Source organism: Pinus tabuliformis, chromosome X (assembly GCF_031772625.1).
Source record: "Pinus tabuliformis cultivar Carrire ecotype Pingquan chromosome X, CPIR1, whole genome shotgun sequence".
Classification (NCBI taxonomy): Eukaryota; Viridiplantae; Streptophyta; class Pinopsida; order Pinales; family Pinaceae; genus Pinus; species Pinus tabuliformis.
This window is the reverse complement of record NC_142308.1, coordinates 245,563,650-245,584,367: the sequence shown is the minus strand read 5'-3', so window position 1 is coordinate 245,584,367 and position 20,718 is coordinate 245,563,650. Positions and strand designations below refer to the sequence as shown.

The 20,718-nt window shown below is 39.2% G+C and overlaps 1 protein-coding gene across 2 annotated transcripts in view; it reads right to left on the bottom strand.

The window, feature by feature from the left end:
• Positions 1-1,220: 1,220 nt before the first annotated feature.
• Positions 1,221-20,718, bottom strand: part of LOC149139292 (uncharacterized) — a 225,017-nt gene continuing 205,519 nt past the window's right edge. For both annotated transcript variants that reach the window (XM_089448140.1, XM_089448141.1), the window contains exon 7: positions 1,221-1,771. In XM_089448140.1, coding sequence (XP_089304266.1) covers positions 1,646-1,771 — 126 coding nt within the window. In that variant the 3' untranslated portion in view covers positions 1,221-1,645. The remainder of the gene's footprint in view (positions 1,772-20,718) is intronic.

Below are 20,718 nucleotides of genomic sequence, written 5' to 3'. Positions count from 1 at the left end.
TCCCATTTTTTTTGGTAGATTTTGTACAAAAAAAATACAACAAATTATCTAAATATTTTAAAATTTAGATTTTTTTAAATTATTTTTTGGTAGATTTTGTAAAAAAAAAATACAACAAATTATCTAAATATTTTAAAATTTAGATTTTTTTAAATTATATATATATAGATATATATACTTTAAGCTAGCCATATTTATACTAAGCCGAGAGGTACTCGCTTGTTTAAATAATACTAAAAGTCAACCTCGCAAAATTCTTAAAGAATTTATTTCCATTGAAATTTAAACTTAATGCTCTATCTCAATACCATGACATAACAAAACTATTGATATTGTCTGTTATTTTTAAGTCAATAGAATTCTGACAAAGTGTGTTACGATTATTTATTAATGTGATATGCAAATTACCAGTTATTTTTCTCACATGCACAAATCAAGGGGCAAATCAAGGGGCAAAGGATCACATTCCAGCATTTTTCACACGTCTAAAAATCAAACATCTATATAAACGTATAAAGGGCTTGTAAAGGAGGCCAGGTCAGCAAGATTGTTATAGTGAATCATACCACAGCAACATCTGGATATAAGGCTTGTAAAGGGGACCAAGTCAGCACCATTGTTATAGTGAGCCAGTAAAGGGGCCAAGATGGCATTATCTGTAGAAAGGGATCGTAATGGGTCAAGTCAGAACCATCTGTAAGTACTTGTAAGGGGGCCAAATCAGCACTGATTGCACAGAGGGCTTGTAATGGAGCCAAGTCCATCTTTCTTCAACTCAGCTATCCAGTGCAAGAAGTGCAAATGAAACGGGTATGTTCCCCCACCAATTTAACCAAGTTGTAACTATACTCCATGAGCGTGTTGGCTATGATATTTTATTAGTAATTATCGAATCCGAAGTTTGCAAAATATCTTAATGTCATTTTAATGTTTAATGCTGTTATTTTGTATCAAATAAATTTTCGTTTTATTGAATTAATGCTAAGTACGACTCTTGTCAAACTCAATCAACATATAATATGAAACATTTTCCATTGGAACTTGAATGTGAATCACTGCTTGGAACTTGGAATGATAACGGTCATAAATTGCAGAGCCAGTCATCATTTAATTCTAATCAATTGATCGCTCACTTTCGTTGTTTTATTGACCAATATTTAATGATCGAAGTAATCTATCCGATATGTATTCCAATGCCCATCTGAAGGCCATTCTAAAAATAGAAGAGAAATTATAATTTTCTCACTAACAGAAGCGAATCAAATTGATTATTCCAACGAATTATGGATCAACAGAGGTCAATCACTATTCAATTCTCCAGGGTTCCCAACTAACTATAACACAAAAACTCTATATATTGACGTACAATGACCAGACTCGAAAGAGGGGCCATCAGTTGATGCCCCTATATCGAGAAATCAAAATGCAAAACTCCAGGAAACATGTATCCAGTTTTCCAGTATAAGCGATGCAACCTTTAGTGCATTATACACTGCATATAATGTGTAAACTGCATTACAAGATTCCATTTACACGTTCCAAACACTATCACATGTACAAGGTTTCCCACTTCTATGCTTCACAAAATATTTACAGATTCAAGGCTTTCTTCTATGCTCCGTTAACTACTCGCAGGTGTAACAAGTCAAAACTCTAGTCCACTATTCAACTGGATTGTAAAAGAAGCTCTGCCTATGTTTTCAAGTGGGCACTCCACCTGCAAATCCACACCAGAGCTCCCAGAATGTCCATTCCATTTAGACCTGCCAACCTGTTCAAAGCATAATACCAATAAGTACAACATATATAACGAGATATCGATGAGATATTGACGAACTCTAATATGTCATGCAAATCCAGAATTCAACAAATAAATCCAAATCTCAATGGTGTGCCTCAAAGATTAGTGTAGATGATAAAATGCAAATACTTGAGACACGTGATCCTTTCAGTGGAACAAGCAGCAAGTAAAATAAATCCTCATCAGCAAAAGCAGATTTCTCGTCTCTTGGAAATCATGGAGGAACAAAAGTTATAACTGACATGAAATTGGTAGTACTTTGATCTCTCTTTATCAGTAGCAGGTAGCGAGCATATATAATATGATGAATTTCTAAGTTACCTGACACAGGACAAAACTTTGTGTGTGACCGTTTTTTTTAATTTCTAAATGTGGAAAGGTCAAGACTCAAAACTAGTGATTGTGTTAAAATATAAAAAGATTGTAATGTTTAGGTTGAATTTTCGAGCATACACAATACAATACAGGTATTTCCAGGTTACCAGACAAAGAATTACAAAACTTTCCATGCAAGCATTTTTTTAAATTTCTGAATATGGAAATGTCAAAACTCACGATTATGTTATAATATAAGAAAATGTAAAGTTTAGGGCGGATTTTTTCAACTGATAGCGTTGTTAAATCTTCTTCCAATTATAAAATATAATGTCTGTTTTGAAATTTCATGTGAGGATTTTTCTTCTTTTTTCATTTGTCCATAGATCATACTAAAACAATGCTCATCCACAACAGAAAAACTTGAAATACCCAGGAAATGACTGCCACTTCAGAAATATAATGACGTCTTCAAATGTTTCCAAAGTATTTCAGAGACAAATCTCAATAGTTTTATCCTTCAGAAATGTTTACTGGCTAGAAAACTCCCCACATCTGGGTAAACTTAACAAACATTTGAATCACTGGCATCCTATTATGGCTTTTGGTTATTATATATCGTTTGAGCAGGGTTGCCAGAAGCCTAAAGAATATCACAGAGCACAAGCAGTCCAATAAAAATCCTAGGAGTGGTCTGGTCGAGGAAAATTCCATCCACATTTATATTAATATTTATTTTTATACAATATTCTGCATAAATATTCAAAAAACGGATGCATAACAGTTAACACCAAATTATTTGCAGAAAACATAATTTGAGTGCTATTAAAATTTTAGTACAAATATTGACAAAGACAGAGGCATAATGATTTGTGTAATTGTGTCCGAGAGTAATCAGACAACCTTCACTAACTCAGAGACTGTGCACAGTGGTTTGTTTGCAACACAGGTTAGAACAGTAAAGCACTACTGTAACTCAAATAGTTATCAAACACTCATACAACGCAGAAAAAGATCATGCCTGTAGGAGAATAGGTTTACTCACTTTCATTACTAAACAAAAAGCACACATGCACAAAATTCAATATGTGCCTCTAGCATTCTACTCTAGGTGAATCTTCTAGCCAACACTCTGGTTTGACTGGCTAGTGGATACGAATGGTGGGCTGTAATGTCCCCTATGGAATAATTTCCCACAGGAGGACGGAATAGCCTATCCAACCCCATAGGCTAAGTCTTTGACAAAGAAAAAACCCAATTATCCAATGTTTTGGGGCAACAGTGGGTAAATTTAGGGTTAGCTGGGGCAAAAAGCCCAAATTGGGGGTTGCACATGAACCCCTCATTTGATTGAGGAAAAGCCCCATTAGGAAATCTATAAATAAAGGAGTTAGAATCATTTTTTCATCATCAAATTTGGATTAAATACTTCTGTTTATTGTGAGCTGAGGTTCTAAGGATCTTAAGACTCCTCCTTGTCTAGTTTCGATGGAGGTGATCCCACCCTAGCTAGTCTCTACTGATTTCGGTGTTGAAAGATTCCACCCTACTTAGTCACTTCTATTCATCCATTTTCTCATCATTTATGCAGCTCAATTCTGTTGGTTACTGGTTTGGCACAATTTAAAGATTTCTGATCAGGTTAAGGATTTCGGTGACTATCAATCAGCGGCAGAGACTCATTTAGCACACTCTGAAGTTTGTTGGAGCCAGCAAAGGTGCAGTAAGGTTGAAGGTTGTTTGCGGACAGCAGAGGCGCATCAGGGAGGCATGTTAACGATACAGCAAAGAACGAACAGACCGTCTGAGGCTGCTCAAGCACAGCGGCTCAATCGTTGGCTCTTTTAGGGCTGCGGCTAACCTTCAAGAAGGCAACCAAACCCTATTCAAGGACGAAAACAGATTGGGTTAATTCTGATCCAACCACCGCACTGCAGCCAGCAATTCCTCAGCTATCTATTGAGAATTCCATATAGTAGTCAAGGGAGTTCTGTGGCCACTCAAATTCTCTGCGGTTCCCACAGAAAGAAGGCTCAGCCTCCTATTACAGAGCCTCAGAACAGTATAGTGGTTAGTAGATTAGTATAGTAAATACTTGAAATTGGACTGCATAAATAGGACAGTTGGATATTGGGTTATTAATGGTGAGAGTTAAGAGCCAGTACTGGATTCTTGATGGAACATATTTTACCTTATTTGGGCAGTCAGCCCTAACTGTTGTGGTTTGATTGAAAAATCATTTTTCTGTGAAGGTTTCTTATACTCATGCATATGTAGAAAAATATCTACTGTTAAATTAATGTGCATTGCTGTTACATAGTTTTCTGATTGGTTTTGGAAGAAACCCATTCTCAAGATAAAGCCCTAAGAGAAAAATTAGCCTAGGACATTACAGTGGTATCAGCGCTGGCTCACCCTGCCAGCCTGTGAGCAATTGGGTTGATGTCATGGATCCAGGGTCTTCATTTAAGGCTCAATGGAGAACAAACAGTTTTGGGAAAAGGTCATGACTGCTCAATGGCAACAGCACCAGCAGGTGATGTCTCAGCGTCTTGTCCCACTTGGGATTAATACTGGCAGAAACCACCATATTCCGATTCAAATTAATGCCCTCGGACAAACTAGCACAGGGGTCAGATTGGAAGGATTAGAGAGTGCAAAAGTTTGCAAGGGTCAAACACACGTGACTACCAAGACTGATCAAGCACCTGAAATGAAGGATAAGGGCACACAGCAGAAAGCAAACAAGAGGAATTGGAATGATTTTTGGCTAGCTGCAGGAAAGACAGATCAGGTGATACTGATGGTAAGCCCCAGACAGAAAAACAAAGTACAAGGGAAGCATCATTATGAAGATAGCATGGAAATCTCAGGTAAAGGAGAGGTTGCTACAGAGTTGCAAATTCATGAAAAAGTTCGCAAGGATCAAACTGGTGTTGAATTACAAACTTCTGCAACTAGTAATGAAGTGGTCGTACAAAACTCTGAAAAATAGAAGGGCTGAAAGGGAGCAATATGTCCCAAAACCTGTTGTCAAAGAGCAGGCACAAATTCATGAGAATTATCACCAGCATGCACCAACTCAAGTTCAAATTGACCAATCATCTAGTCAACAGAGGACAGCTACAAATACAGAGCTATGCATGGAGTTGCATGACCTATACAGTCAAGTTTTTGGTTTATGTGGTGCAAAGTTTCCCATTGTTGACAGAAATGAAAATTTAAATGAGTTGCAAAAATTGCAAGACCTTACTAACAGCATGGAGCAAACAAATTATTCTAGAACAGTACGAAACCAGCACAGAGTTCCCTTGAGATAGCAACTAACGTAGAATCTAGCTGAGAGCATATGGATAAAATTCTTGAAAACCAAGAACGAGGAAGGCCTCGGGAGATGATATCTGAGATTGAATCTGACAAAGTGAATATGAATGATCAAGCCTCTAAAACATCATTGGCAGTGGGCACATAATACTAGAGAAGTTAAAATTGGTCCTGGAGTCTTAAATGTCAAGACAACCCTTGAATCTTCTAGGATACAAGAAGTTCAAGTTTCTGTTAATGGAGTATTTATGCGCCAAGATGCCCTTTCATAGTTCGTCAGTTGCCAGACATGCAAAATTCTAATGTAATGCATCGAGAGTTTAATAATGTAAGAGAGACTAACTTGCCAAATCAAGGACCTTCCATACAGAATATTGAAGGATCAGACTTCATGGCTACAAATTGCAAGTCCTTTGAGCAGGACAAAAAAAATGTCAAATCACCTCTCTGAAAATCAGAAACATTTGGGGGGGACAAAGAAGCATCAAATTGTGTTGTTGAAAATAACAACGCATCCTTGGAGGATAAGGAAGGATCACAACTTGTTGCAACCATGAGATACATGTGGAGGACGGAAAAGGATCACACTGCCTTGTTGAAAATTATGCACTAAGTGAAGGGCCAAATGTCCTTCCCATTAATCTGGACACAGGTTTGACAGAAAAAAAAAAAAAATCAAACTGTCCAGCAGAACATCACAGGTTACATGTGCTGCAGGGAATGGAAGGGGCAATTGTTGCCCCTCATGCTGCATGGAGTAAAATCTACAAAGAAAAACAACTAATTAATATGGAACCAAGTGATGCTAGTGATGCAAAACAGCAAGGTCAAGATTTTGCAGTCTCTGAACAGCCTCTGATTAATCCAAGAATAGAAGGTTATCAATTCAAAGCTCTGTTGCCAACTTCCCGATAAAAATGGCAATTTGCGAGTTTTTCAACTTGTCAATTTTTTCGAGGGTTTTTCAAATTTCAAAGTCACGAGTTGAACGAAAAAATCGCAGGGGGTTTTGCGAACCCGGAATTAAATCATAAAAATCAAGTTTTCGAAATTGAAAAAAATGGATATTTTTGTACTTTTTAATTTTTTCTGAGTTTTTGCCAATTTTTTCAATATTCTCCTGACTTTACGACTTTCTCAATTTTCAGACCCTTGCCAATTTATTCCTAAGTGTGACTTTTGCAACATTGATTCAAAGCCCAGGGGCTTATTGATATTGTCAAATCAATTCCCTTGCAAGGGAACTATTACCTTGCATTGAAGGGCCTGGGAAGATGAATTTGGGCAAGATTGTAGAAATTCCTAGTACTTATGCTGGACAAAAAACGAAACATCTAGAACAAGTTTTTGTTGGAAATACTGAGAGGGGGGGTGAATCAGTATTTCTTTTTTTTGTTGTTCTTGTTGTTACCAAAAGCACACACATATATATATAGAACACAGAAATAGATAGCTAGAATTAATGCTTTTATTAACATAAAACAGTGCAATGAAACAAATACAATATATATATATATATAACTGGTTGCAATTAGTTGCCAAGCTCCAACTTGGACTTCAGTGAGGCTCCAACCTCCAGAGCACCAACTTTGCCTTGCAATAGTTCTGCACTTAGGAGCACCAACTCCCAAGGATTTCAATCATGTTCAATTCTGAGGCTCCAACCTCTTGGGCTTCAACCCAAACCTAATATAAGTTTTTCTGCTGCAGATCTCTGCTCCCAAGCCTGCTGAGCTTCTGCTTTTCTCCTATTCTCTTGCTTCTCTGGCCTCTCCTGCCTCTTGCCTGTTCTTCGGCTTCCTCTCTCACTGATTATACATACATCCAAAAAAAAATCTCTATCTCTCCTTGTGTTTCTACTTTTATGTGTTTCAAATGCCTCTAACTCTTCATTTCCGCTTTCCACCGCCTCCTTGGCTTCCTCCTCAGTCGTTGTCGTTTCCTCTGACTCGCTTGATCTTTCGGCTTCCCTCCTTAGTCATTGTGGCTTCCTCTGCACTGGCTTTCCATTCAGCTTCCTGGCTTTATAGTCAGTGTGTTCAAACTGTAACACAGGCCCATTTTTTTCAATGATAACAGGGATCCACCGAGACTCCGAGACTGTTTCGTTTAACGAACATGCCACGTCCTATCGCAATCACAATCAGCTTGATTCTAGCCTTCTGAGCTATCGTTCAGGCCTCCTGAACCATCCGGAGCATCCCTTAGTGTATTTTTGCCTCCAAACGCCGCACAAGCCAAATATTCAATTACAAGGGAAATAGGAGCAAAACAGGGAAAAAAGACTAAAGGGCGGACTTCAAAAAAATATTACACCCGCATCTATACTTTATCGGGTTCGCAGTGAAGTCATAATCGGCGCTTGTAGGAGGACAGGGCTTTTTGTATCATTGCGATGGGTGGATGCGATACTTTATTAACCCATAGCACAATGTTGCAGCGGGTCCGCGTGTATATGTATCACAATCGGAGGTTGCCCTTAGCAGAGGACCGATGCGATATCGCTAATCGCTATCAGCGATTGCAATGGGCCGCTTAACACGTTGTAACTCCGCTCCCGAAGTGCCGATGCGATATATGTCAGCAGTTGCAAATCGCAAGGTCCAGGTCTAGACTTTAACGCAGACCACTCACTTAGAGCGATGCGATATTATGTGTCGGACCCGATACAACTCAACACTCCTGAGTATAAAGTTTCAAGTCCGCTTTCCAAATCTGCTAAGTGTTTAGCGTGATTTCTCTGTGTAAAAGGCATTTGGCGATAAACAAATAAATACACAGGGGTGATGCTATATGGGTCCTACGGGCCCGATAGCGTAAATGCATATATAGATAGATATATATATATATATATATATATAGATATATATATATATATATATATATATATATAGATATATATATATATATATCTATATATATATATATAGATATATATATATATAGAGAGAGAGAGAGAGAGAGTTCTGCTCCCGATAGTGTATTTTCCGCCTACATATACACTATAATCCTCCCGATAGCTCCCGATACTATATTCTGTGGCATATATGGCCCCCGATCATTGTTTAAATGCATGCATATATATGTCTGCGCTCCGATATACTCTCCGCTGGCTCTGTCTACTTCCTCCAATGGCTCTGTCTGCTCTTTGCTCTATTTGCTCCTCTAGTGGCTTTGTCTACTCCTCTTGGCTCCTCCGATAGCTCTGTTTGCTCCTCAAATATTTCCATATTGACATCAATGATAATCTGTGTCCAACAATCTCCCCCTTTGTTATTGATGGCAATATTCTTCTGCTCTCCCCCTTTGACATCAATGGCAAAGGAATGCATACGAACTCCCCCTATCAAACTGCTCCCCTTGTCCTGCTATATCTTTATGAATGAACTTGAGTGATGATAAAGAGATAACCCACATCTTTTGACACAGATGTTCAAATGCATCTTTAGGAAGAGGTTTTGTGAAAATATCAGCTATCTGCTCCTTAGCACTGATATATTCCAAAACGATGTTTTGTTCAGCTACTTGTTCACGAAGGAGATGATACTTGATTGGTATGTGTTTGGTCCTTGAGTGCATCACTCGATTTTTGTTGAGACTGATAGCACTTGTGTTGTCACAATAAATGGTAATCGGTTGATCTGTACCTATGTTGACATCTTTTAGAGCTTCCTTCATCCATAGTATTTGAGTACAACAGTCTGCTACAGCTATATACTCAGCTTCGGTTGTGGATAATGATATGGATGACTGTTTTTTGCTGAGCCAAGATACTAAACAGTCTCCTAGGAAGAACGCATTTCCACTAGTACTTTTCTGATCATCTACACTTCCAGCCCAATTAGTATCGGTGTATGCAATTACAGTCAGTGTTGAGCTCTTAGGATACCAAAGACCAAAATCAGGAGTTCCTTTCAGATATCTGAGAATTATTTTTATAGCTAATAAATGGGATTGTTTGGGAGCAGATTGAAATTTTCCCACCATTCCTACTGCCTGCATTATGTCTGGTCTTGTAGCTGTTCAGTATAGAAGGGCTCCAATTATTGACCTGTAATGAGTTGCATCTACTGGAGGGGAGTCATCATCTTTGCTCAATTTGCAGTTTGTGGTCATAGGTGTGCTCATTGGTGCATAGTCCTCCATTCCGTATCTTTTGAGCATGTCTTTTAGATATTTGGCTTGAGATATACATAATCCAGCTCTGGTTTGAGATACTTGAAGTCCAGGGAAGTGAGATAGCTCTCCTAAGTCCTATCATTGACATCTCGAACTCTTTTGACATGTTTTGAGAAAATTCATGGCTCATTTCATCATTATTGCTAGCAAAAATCAGATCATCGACATAAACAAGAGTAACTAGTAACTTACCTCCATTTGTCTTTATGTATAGATTACTTCCAGCCACTCCTTTTTTGAGGCCTTGTTGTTGTAGATAGTGATCCAATCTTGCATACCAAGCTCTAGGAGCTTGTTTCAACCCATATAAAGCCTTTTTCAACTTACAGACTAATTCCTTTCCTTCTGTTAGATCAAACCCTTCTGACTGCTCCATGTAGACTTCTTCCTTGAGTTCCCCATTTAGAAATGCTGATTTTCGTCCATTTGATAGATTTTGAATCCTTTTGAGCAAGGAAATGCCAAGAACATCTTGATAGCTTCCATCCGAGCTATTAGCGCAAATGTTTCTTCAAAGTCAATTCCTTCAATTTGTGAATAGCCTTTGCAAACAAGCCTTGCCTTATTTCTGATAACTTGTCCATCTTCATTCATTTTATTTTTGAATACCCACTTGGTTCCTATTATGTTTTTGTCCTTTGGACAAGGTACCAGCTCCCATGCCTCGTTCTTCTCAATTTGGGACATTTTTTCTTCCATGGCTTTTACCCAATGAGGATCATTGCTTGTGAAAATGTTTCTGGTTCTGTCATGGATAGAAGAGCAATAACGCTTCTCTTTGGTGCAACTATCGTCCTTCTTCGGGTTTGCATCCCTTCATCTCTAATGCCAATAATCTGCTCTTCTGGATGATATTTCTGGAGAAACTTCATCTTTTAAAGGGGTATGAGGTGGTTCTTTTTCCTCTTCTTCTTCTTCCTGGTCTATTTCTTCTTCTTTAGGTTCTTCTTCTTCAATGAGAAGATCATCTTCATGTTCTTCAATTTCTTTTTCTGGAAGGTCTTCATCAATCTTTACATCAATGCTTTCCACTATTTTCTTTAGTCGAAAATTATAGCACGTGTAGGCTTTTCTCCGTGTAGAGTATTCAAGGAATATCCCTTCATCAACCCGAGAATCAAACTTTCCTGGTGAGCCATCAATGATTTTTATGAAGCACTTGCTTCCAAAGATCTTGAAGTACTTTACTGAAGCAGGTCTTCCTTTCCATAATTCATAAGGAGTTTTTTCACAATTTGGTCTTAATTGAGTCCGATTCAGGGTATAGACAACTGTCCCGACTACTTCTCTCCAGAATTTTGACTGCAAGTCTGCTGCTAATAACATTGCTCTTGCCATTTCTTGAACTGTCCTGTTTCTTCTTTCAACTACCCTATTTTGCTGGGGTGTTCTGGCAGCAAAGAATTCCCTTTTAATTCCATGAATATTACAAAACTCATTAAACTCTTTTGATGTGAATTCTTCCCCTCTATCTGTTCTAAGGCACTTAATTTTTGAGTCTTTTTCATTTTCTACAAGAGCTTTTAGATTCTTAAAACACTCAAAAGTTTTAGATTTATATTTTATAAAATATATCCACAACATTCTAGTATAGTCATCAACAAATAACACAAAGTACATTTCTCCTTCGAGTGCCTAATTTCTAGTTGGTCCACACAAATCAGCGTGGATGATCTCCAAGGGCTTTGATGTAGCTCCTTTGTCTTGTGGCTAGTTCTAGTTTGCTTTCCATGTTGACATGGACCACATACTCCTTGATTTGGTTTGAATAGCCTCGGGATGTCTCATACAGCTCTAATCTTGTTGATATTGATCAGATTTTCAAAGCTTGTATGTCCAAGTCTCTCGTGCCACAGCCAACTCTCATCTGTCTGACTCAGGTAGCATTTATTTTCTTGAATCTTGTTCAGAATGCAAATGTTGTCTGGTGTTCTCACACCTTTCGCCATTAGTTCCCCTGAGGAGGAGTTCCTTATTTCACAGTCTTTGGTGCTAAAGACAACATTATGTCCTTGATCACAGATTTGGCTAACACTCAGAAGGTTGTGTTTGAGCCCGTCTATTAGCAAAACATCTTGAGCTTTTCCTTTTCCATTGATGAGGGTAACAGTTCATTTTCCCGTAATTCTGCCAAATCCACTTCCAAAGAACACATTTCCTTCCTTTTTGCTCAATGAGCCAAACTTCCTTTTGTCCCCTGTCATGTGTCTGGAGCACCCACTATCCACAACCCAATGATTTTCATTATTTTGAGCATATAGAGCCAGGACGCATTTATTCATGTTGGGTTTCTCACTACTCGCTTTTCTTCCTTTGAGTGGGCAATTTTGTTCAAAGTGTCCATTATTGTAGCATAATGAGCAAATCAGATCAAATTTGGTCAAGGGATCAAACGAGTTGAAGGTTTTGATTTGTCCCTGCCTTTTGGGGGCATATGAATTGATTATTTGGTCCTTTAGCTTTGGTGTTTCACTTCTGCGAGCCATGCAATGTCTAGCTTGATGACCAAAGTTTTTACAGTGAAAACAGTGTCCAAGAAAGATAGTTTTGTACCTGTTGTAGCAGCCATGGTTTGAGTCGATTTCCTTCCTTGGAATTACTCCCGCCTCATTCTTTGGATTTGAGATGGGCCTTTGGTGGAATACTGGTTTGTATTTGTTGTAGTATCCCTGATTCGACTCCACATTCTTCTTTGGAGTAATTCTCTCTTCATTCTTTGGATCTGGGATGTGCTTTTGATGACATACTTTTTCTTCTTTTGGATTGCTGGAAAGTGCATTGGCATAGCTTTTCGCACTATTCTTAGTGCTTGAAGATTCTCCTTTAAAACCTATTCCAGACTTGTCATGTTGAGGTTTTTGACTTTTTAGGATAGTCTCAAGTATTTGAGAGCTTTTCCAACCCTTTTTAACTTGCTCCAATTCCTTCCTCAGAGATACTATTTCAGCTTCACGTTCTTCACATGTTTCTTCTTTTTCTTTTAGTTGTGTTTCCAAGATATCTTCTCTTCTTGTTTCCTCGTTTTCTACCTTGAGAGAAATGATTTTATTCTGGAGTTTCTCATTTTCTTCAATGGCACTTATTAACAGTTCATCTACGTTTCCTTCTCACCCTGAGTCATCATCATTTGTGAAAGCCATGAATAATGTTGCTTGGCTTTCATCATGATCACTTTCCACATCTGATTTCTTTTTGAAGACTACAAACTCATCCTCATCAGATTCATCTTGCTTAGAGAAGAAGTTCTTCTTATTGAATCCTTTCTTTTTGCGTGCCATTCTTTTAGAATTTCCTTCATCATCACTATCATGTTTATGAGGACATTTTGCAGCATAATGACCTATTTTTCCACATTTGAAACAGATGAGAGGATACTTACCTTTTAGCTTAGATCCTCTCTTCAGCTTTTGTATAAATTGAGCCAATTCGAATTCCACATTGGAGTCATCACTACAATCATTCCTTTCTTTCCCCTTCTTTGATTTTGAAGCCTTGAATGTTGCATCTTTGGAGCTTGGGCCACCTTTCCTCATCTCAGAGGCAGTGAGGATTCCATGGAGTTCATCCATCTTAAGAGTATCTAGATCCTTTGCTTCTTCTATGGCGCTTATTTTGGAGTCAAATATGTCTGGAAGAGATCTTAATACCTTTTGAACAATGGTACTTTCTTCAATTTTTTCGTCCAATCCTTTAAGGGAGTTGACCACTTCAGCTACTCGAAGGACGTATGCTGCAATATCTTCTTCATCTTCCATCATTAGACTTTCGAACTATCTTCTGTGAGTTTGAAGCTTTGCCTTCTTGAATTTTGAGTCTCCATCCTATAAGCCAACTAGCTTATCCCACATTTCTTTAGTAGAGTTACCATTCATTACTTTTGTAAACTCTGAATCAGTGATTGCACTAGTGATGGACTTCAAGGCTTTTGCATTTGCAATGTAGGCTTTCCTCTCGTCTTGATCTGTTGGAAGAGTGGTAGGCATTTGGTATTCATTTTGAACAAAATGCCAGACTTCGGGTCCAAGGGACATTAAGTAATAGGTCATTCTCTTTTTCCAGAAACCAAAGTTAGTGCCATTGAAGAGAGGAGGTCTTCCTGATGCTTCATGATTTCTCATCATGGCTGCGGATCCTTCTTCAAGTTGTTAGGCTAGTATGAAGAAGCTTGCTCTGATACCAATTGTTGGAAATACTGAGAGCGAGGGTGAATCAGTATTTCTTTTTTTGTTGTTCTTGTTGTTACCAAAAGCACATATATATATAGAACACAGAAATAGATAGCTGGAATTAATGCTTTTATTAACACAAAACAGTGCAATGAAACAAATACAATATATATATATATATATATATATATATATATATATAACTGGTTGCAATTAGTTGCCAAGCTCCAATTTGGACTTCAGCGAGGCTCCAACCTCCAGAGCACCAACTCTGTCTTGCAATAGTTCTGCATTTAGGAGCACCAACTCCCAAGGATTTCAATCCCGTTCAGTTTTGAGGCTCCAACCTCTTGCGCTCCAACCCAAACCTGATATAAACTGTTCTGCTGCAGATCTCTACTCCCAAGCCTGCTAAGCTTCTACTTTTCTCCTGTTCTCTTACTTCTCTACCCTCTCCTGGCTCTTGCCTATTCTTCGGCTTCCTCTCTCACTGATTATACATAAATCAAAAAAAAATCTCTATCTCTCCTTGTTTTTCTGCTTTTATGTATTTCAGATGCCTCTAACTCTTTGTTTCTGCTTTCCACTGCCTCTTTGGCTTCCTCCTCGGTTGCTGTCATTTCTTCTGACTCCCTTGATCTTTCGGCTTCCCTCCTTGGTCGTTGTGGCTTCCTCTACGCTGGCTTTCCATTCAGCTTCCTCGCTTTACGGTCACTTTGTGTTAAAATTGTAACACAGGCCCGTTTTTTTCAATGATAACAAGCATCCACCGAGACTATTTCGTTTAACGGACATGCCACGTCCTATCGCAATCGTAATCGGCTTGATTCTAGCCTTCTGAGCTATTGTTCAGGCCTCTTGTATCATCTGGAGCATCCCTTAGTGTATTTCTGCCTCCAAACGCCGTGCAAGCTAAATATTCAATTACACAGGAAATAGGAGCAAAACAAGCAAAAAAGACTAAAGGGCGGACTTCAAAAAAATATTACACCTACATCTATACTGTATCAGGTCCGCAGTGAAGTCGCAATCGGCGCTTGTAGGAGGATAGGGCTTTGTGTATCATTGCGATGGGCAAATGCGATACATTATTAACCCATAGCACAATGTTGCAGTGGGTCCGCGTGTATATGTATCACAATCGAGGGTTTCCCTTGGCAGAGGGTCGATGCAATATCGCTAATCGCTATTGGCGATTGCAATGGGCCACTTAACACGTTGTAACTCCGCTCCCGAAGTGCTGATGCGATATATGTCGACAGTCGCAAATCGCAAGGCCGAGGTCTAGACCTTAACGCAGACCACTCACTTATAGCAATGCGATATTATGTGCCGGACCCAATAAAACTCAACACTCCCAAGTATAAAGTTTCAAGTCTGCTTTCCGAATCCACTAAGTGTTTAGCATGATTTCTCTGTGTAAAAGGCATTTGGCGATAAACAAATAAATACACAGGGGTGATGATATATGGGTTCTACAGACCTGATAGCGTAAATGCATATATATATATATATATATATATATATATATATATATAGATATATATATATATGAGTTCTGCTCTCGATAGTGTATTTTTTGCCTGCATATACACTATAATCCTCTCGACAGCTCCCGATACTGTATTATGTGGCATATATGGCCCCCAATCGCTATTTAAATGCATGCATATATATGTCTGCGCTCCGATATGCTCTCTGTTGGCTCTGTTTGCTTCCTCCAATGGCTCTATTTGCCCTTTGCTCTGTTTGCTCCTCTGGTGGCTCTGTCTGCTCCTCTTGGCTCCTCCGATAGCTCTGTTTGCACCTCGAATATTGCCATATTGACATCAATGACAATCTATGTCCAACAGTTTTGATGTATGAAAGCTCAATAGAGATGGAATGTGATGGAGCAGTAATGCCAGGCGCTGTGTCTTCCAAGGGTAGATAAGACTGCAGCGGACATCACCATAAAGTTATTCATAATGGCCACTGGGAGATGAAACAATGAGATGTTCTATAGCAAATGATAATGATGTCAATAATAAAATCAACTTCCTTGGGGACGCAAAAGTCACAAAATTCTTGGGAGGTGATGATGGACAAGATGAGTTTGAGGGAAAAAACAAATCCATGATGCAGAAAAGGATCAGGTTCAGGATGATGGTGGAAGGTCTGCAAGAACAAGGGCTGTCAGCTGATACTTGAATATTGTCTTTGAGGGCATGCATCAAAATTCAAATATGGTCTCGAAAGTTACCAGCAATGTTGATTACAATTGTGTTTTTGGTGATGCACCTGTTTCTTATACCGAGAAGGTGACAGATGGGCAGGCAGATGACAACCAATATGAAGTTGGAAAATACAGAGAGCGAGATTCTGGTTGTTGGGATCAAGGTATAGCAGGAGAACTAAAAGTTGTACGTGTCAACTACGCCTACTCTGCTAGAAGGGATGCGGACAGACCTGGTGTTTGAGATGAGAGGGTTTCCACAACACTTCCAATGGAGAATAAATGTACAGAAGAGGATCCTAAAAGTATTGGAAATGTCAGATGTTGATTAAAAGAAATAAGTGAAAAGGTAGAGCAGATACAAAACAATATTGAGCCCGAGTATGTTTTTACAGGAAGGAAAAATGTTGTTGCATGTTATGAAAGGGTCACTTGGCCATATTCGTGAACATAGAAAAAATTTGGATCAGTGATTGGATCCCCTGAAGACACGGGTCTTTCAAACAGAAGATAATGTGCAGGCCATTAAGGAAAATTTCATGGCCTTGAACTCTGGTTCAAGGCAATTGCAGTATCAATACTTTGGTGCAGATTCTATTAGAACGAAAGGATTAAAGACCCCAAAGAGACCACGGAAATAGAACCCCATCTAGTTGGTGAAGAATGTGATAATGAAGAAACTATTGGAATAATAAAAATGGAGGTAGAAGATGGAAAGCCAAGAACAAAATTTACCTCATCAGCAGCACATATTTGTACTCTTGGCCTAGGATGGAATTATTAATCGGTAAATGAAGGGAATGACTATTGCACGGTGACATCCTTCACCAGAATGTTAGTTACTGGGCTGCAAAACTAAAGAAGGATGTTGTAGAAACTAAAGAGGAGTTCTCATGCTTGGAGATAGAAGTGCAGATTTTACAGAATCAGGTTGCCCATTGCTCGAGGACAAGCAATGTTGAGAAGGGGGGACTGTAATGTCCCCTGTGGATTAATTGCCCACGGGAGGACAGAATAGCCTATCCAACCCCGTAGGCTATAGTCTTTGATAAATGGAGAGACCCAATTATCCAATGTTTTGGGGCAACATTGGGTAAATTTTAGGGTGGCTGGGGCAAAAATTCGAAATTGGGTGTTGCACGTGAACACCTCACATTTGATTAGGAAGAAACCCCGGCAGGAAATCTATAAATAAAAGATAGTTAGAATCATTTTCGTCATCATCAAATTTGGATTGAATACTTCTGTTTCTTGTGAGCTGAGGCTTTGAGGGTTTTAAGACCCCTTCTCCTTATCTAGTTTCGGTGGAGGTGATCCCACCCCTGCAAGTCTCTACTGATTTTGGTGGTGAAAAATTCCACCCATGTCAGTCACTTCTATTCATCCATTTTCTTATCATTTATCCATCTCAATTCTGTTGGTTATTGGTTTGGCACAATTTAAAGGTTTCTGATCGGGTTAATAATTTCAGTGGCTATCAATCAAGGACAGAGACTCGTCTAGCACAATCTCAAGTTTGGTGGAGCCAACAAAGGTGCAGTAAATTTGAAGGATGCTTGCAGATGGCAAACGCGCTTCAGAGGGGCGTGTTAAGGCTACAGAAAAAAAGAACAAACTGTCTGAGGTTGCTCAAACACAGCAGCTCAATCATTGGCCCTTTTAGGCCAGCTAACCTTCAAGAAGGCAACCCAACCCTGTTCAAGGACAACAGGACAGATTGGGTTAATTCTGAACCAGCCACCGCACTGCAGCCAGAAAATCCTCGACCATCTGTTGAGGATTACATACAGTAGCCAAGGGAGTTTTGTGGCTACTCATTCTCTGTGGTTCCCACAGAAAGAAGGCCCAGCCACCTAGTACAGAGCCTCAGAACAGTATAGTGGTTAGTAGATTAGTATAGTAAATACTTGACATTGGACTACATAAATAGGACAATTGGATATTGGGTTATTAATTGTGACAGTTATGAACCACTGCAGGACTACTGATTGAACATATTTTACCTTATTTGGGCAGTCAGCCCTAATTGTTGTGGTCTTATTGAAAAATAGTTTCTTTGTAACGGTCTCTTATACTGATGCATACGTAGAAAAATCTATACTGCTAAATTAATGTGCATTGTTGTTACATAGTTTTCTGATTGGTTTTGGAAGAAATCCATTCTCAACATAAAGCTCTAAGGGAACTAGGGCCAGACTCCATGTGGGTCATCTCATTTATGGCAGCTGATATTTTTCCTAGATTCCTCTTGTCGAGAGGTGTAGGATTGATCTAAAGATCATCAGATTCCGACAAGTATTTATGGAGACATGAATTTATTTGTATTTACTTGACAAATTGTCAAGGTCGGCCAGCAGTTAAATGTGTGGCACACATGCCCAGTGAATCATATAAATACAAGAGAGGTTGATTCATTTTCTCATCATCTCATCCCCACATCTCTTCTCTCTCCTAGTCTCTTGGGTATGCATAGGAGGAAGAAGACTCTCTCACGTGAGAAGAAGAAAGAGGACGCAGTTAGGGGCCAGCGCAGCAAGCTGTGACGTGGAAGGAGGAGGATGCAGTTAGGGGCCAGGGCAGCAAGCTGTGATCTGGAAGGAGGAGGATGCAGGAAGGTACAGCAACACATTTTGGGTGCTAGAGGACTGCATTGACCAGCATATAGGCTCCCTTGACTGCGGAGTTGTGTGGGGAATCTCTCTCTTGCTAGCCGCAGTTCAGATCAGCCTTGTTGACCTCTGTTTGACCACTGTTTTGGGGCAGCGTTGACTGGTTAGGGCTGACTGCAGGAGCTGATATATTGACTGTTGTTTTGACCATGTTTTGAGGACTGTTTTGGGCTGCTACTTATTGTTGTTGAAGACCGAGTTCTTCAATTTGACTAGAAGTCAATCCGGGGCTGTTTGACCAAGTTTGACTTTGCTGATCTAGGGTTTGTTGCTGCTGATATAAAATTACAGAATTCTGATTTTGTACTATTTCTCTCTGCTGAACTATTGAAGATAAAAGAAGATTTGATCAAAGGGTTTCCCCGCATTGGGGTTCGTCCCTGGCTAGCCGACACATCTTGTGTCTCTTTTCTTGGCTTGTTTTCTGACGATCGTTTAATGTTCTATCTGCACTTTACCTAATGTATATATGATTGCTAATCTATGGCTAATAAGAAGAAAAGAAGTAAATTGCTCTAAGCATAGAACATACCATAATTTAACAATGGGCAACTTCTTCTTCTGTTTGGGCTAACTTTTCAGCTCCACCTATGACTCTTCATTGGTCTCCATGTCATTTCAGCTTCCTCTTCGATCATTTTGTCTTCTTTTGGAACCTCAAATCCACACCTTTCAACTCATCTTTGATATACAGCCTTCAGCTTCCCTTGCTGTGTTCTTGGCATGCATGCTCATCCCACTTCTCATGCACAGTTTTCACTTATGCACCTTGATTGTGCACTACTCTGTTTCCCTGCCGTGTCAGTGCCTCAACTTCTGTTGCACCTATCTTCTGTTGTTCACTGCCCCTCTCACTTCTCTTAGTTAACTTGCCTGGCAGGCTTTCATAATTCGAAATATCTTCGATGCCCGTGCATCACCTTCCCCTTGCAAATAAATCAAAGTGCATCCTCTCCACTGCTCTTGTTTCCTGCCATGTCGGTGCTTCAACTTCTGTTGCACCTGTCTTATATTGCGCACTTTCTCTCTCACTTCTCTTAGTTCTACTTGCCTGGCAGGCTTCCATAATTCAAAATATTTTCAATGCCCTTGCATCAACTTCCCTATGCAAATAAATCAAAGTGCATTCTCACATTGATCAATCCTCAACTTTTCCTACCATGCTCTTCCTCGTGTATATTTTATAGTTCATTCATCTGCATTCAGCTTGTTCCCCAACTGAACCAAAAATTGTTTGAATTCAATGCCTTGTATACTAAACACCTCAACCAATGCCTTTCCCATTCCACTCAATATTTTCCTTCACATTGTTTTGTTAAATTGGCAACTAGGGCCAAACTCCACGTGGGTCAGCTTATTTATGGCAGCTGATATTTTTATTGGATCCCTCTCGTCGAGAGGTGTAGGATTGATCTAAGGATCATCCGATTCAATAAGTATTGATGGAGATATGAATTTATTTCGACGCTGTAATTATTATCAAGCCGACCTATGACTTATGTAGGCTCAAGAAGCCCAAACGTCATGTCTATTCATCCTTACGTTTTACTATAAATTGGCGAGGACTTGAAGTCATTTCTCACACATATTCTTGAGGTGATCTCCTCTACACATCTTGGGTTTTTGGAGGAGAGAACAGAGAATACGCTGGCCTAGTTGATGCCCTAACTCACACTCAAATGATGCCCTAAACTACAGTATGATGAATTTCTATACGTTGTTCAGGAAGTGAAACCCTATGCCGCAAGTGGAAACATATATGCTGTCATACGCAACGACTTCATGATAAGAATTATACGCAGACTTGGAGACATGTATACGCTGTTATGTATCTTTGTAATACGCAGGCCCTAATACGCATAGCAACTGTCATGTATAGCTGTAATTCGCAGGCACTAGATACGCTGGTCACTGATGACGCTTATACGCAGAATCATACATGCTGTACATACACGCTATCATGGCATATATATATATATATATATATATATATATATATCATTATATACGCTAGGAAAATACACAGGCATAGAACACTGTCTATGATGA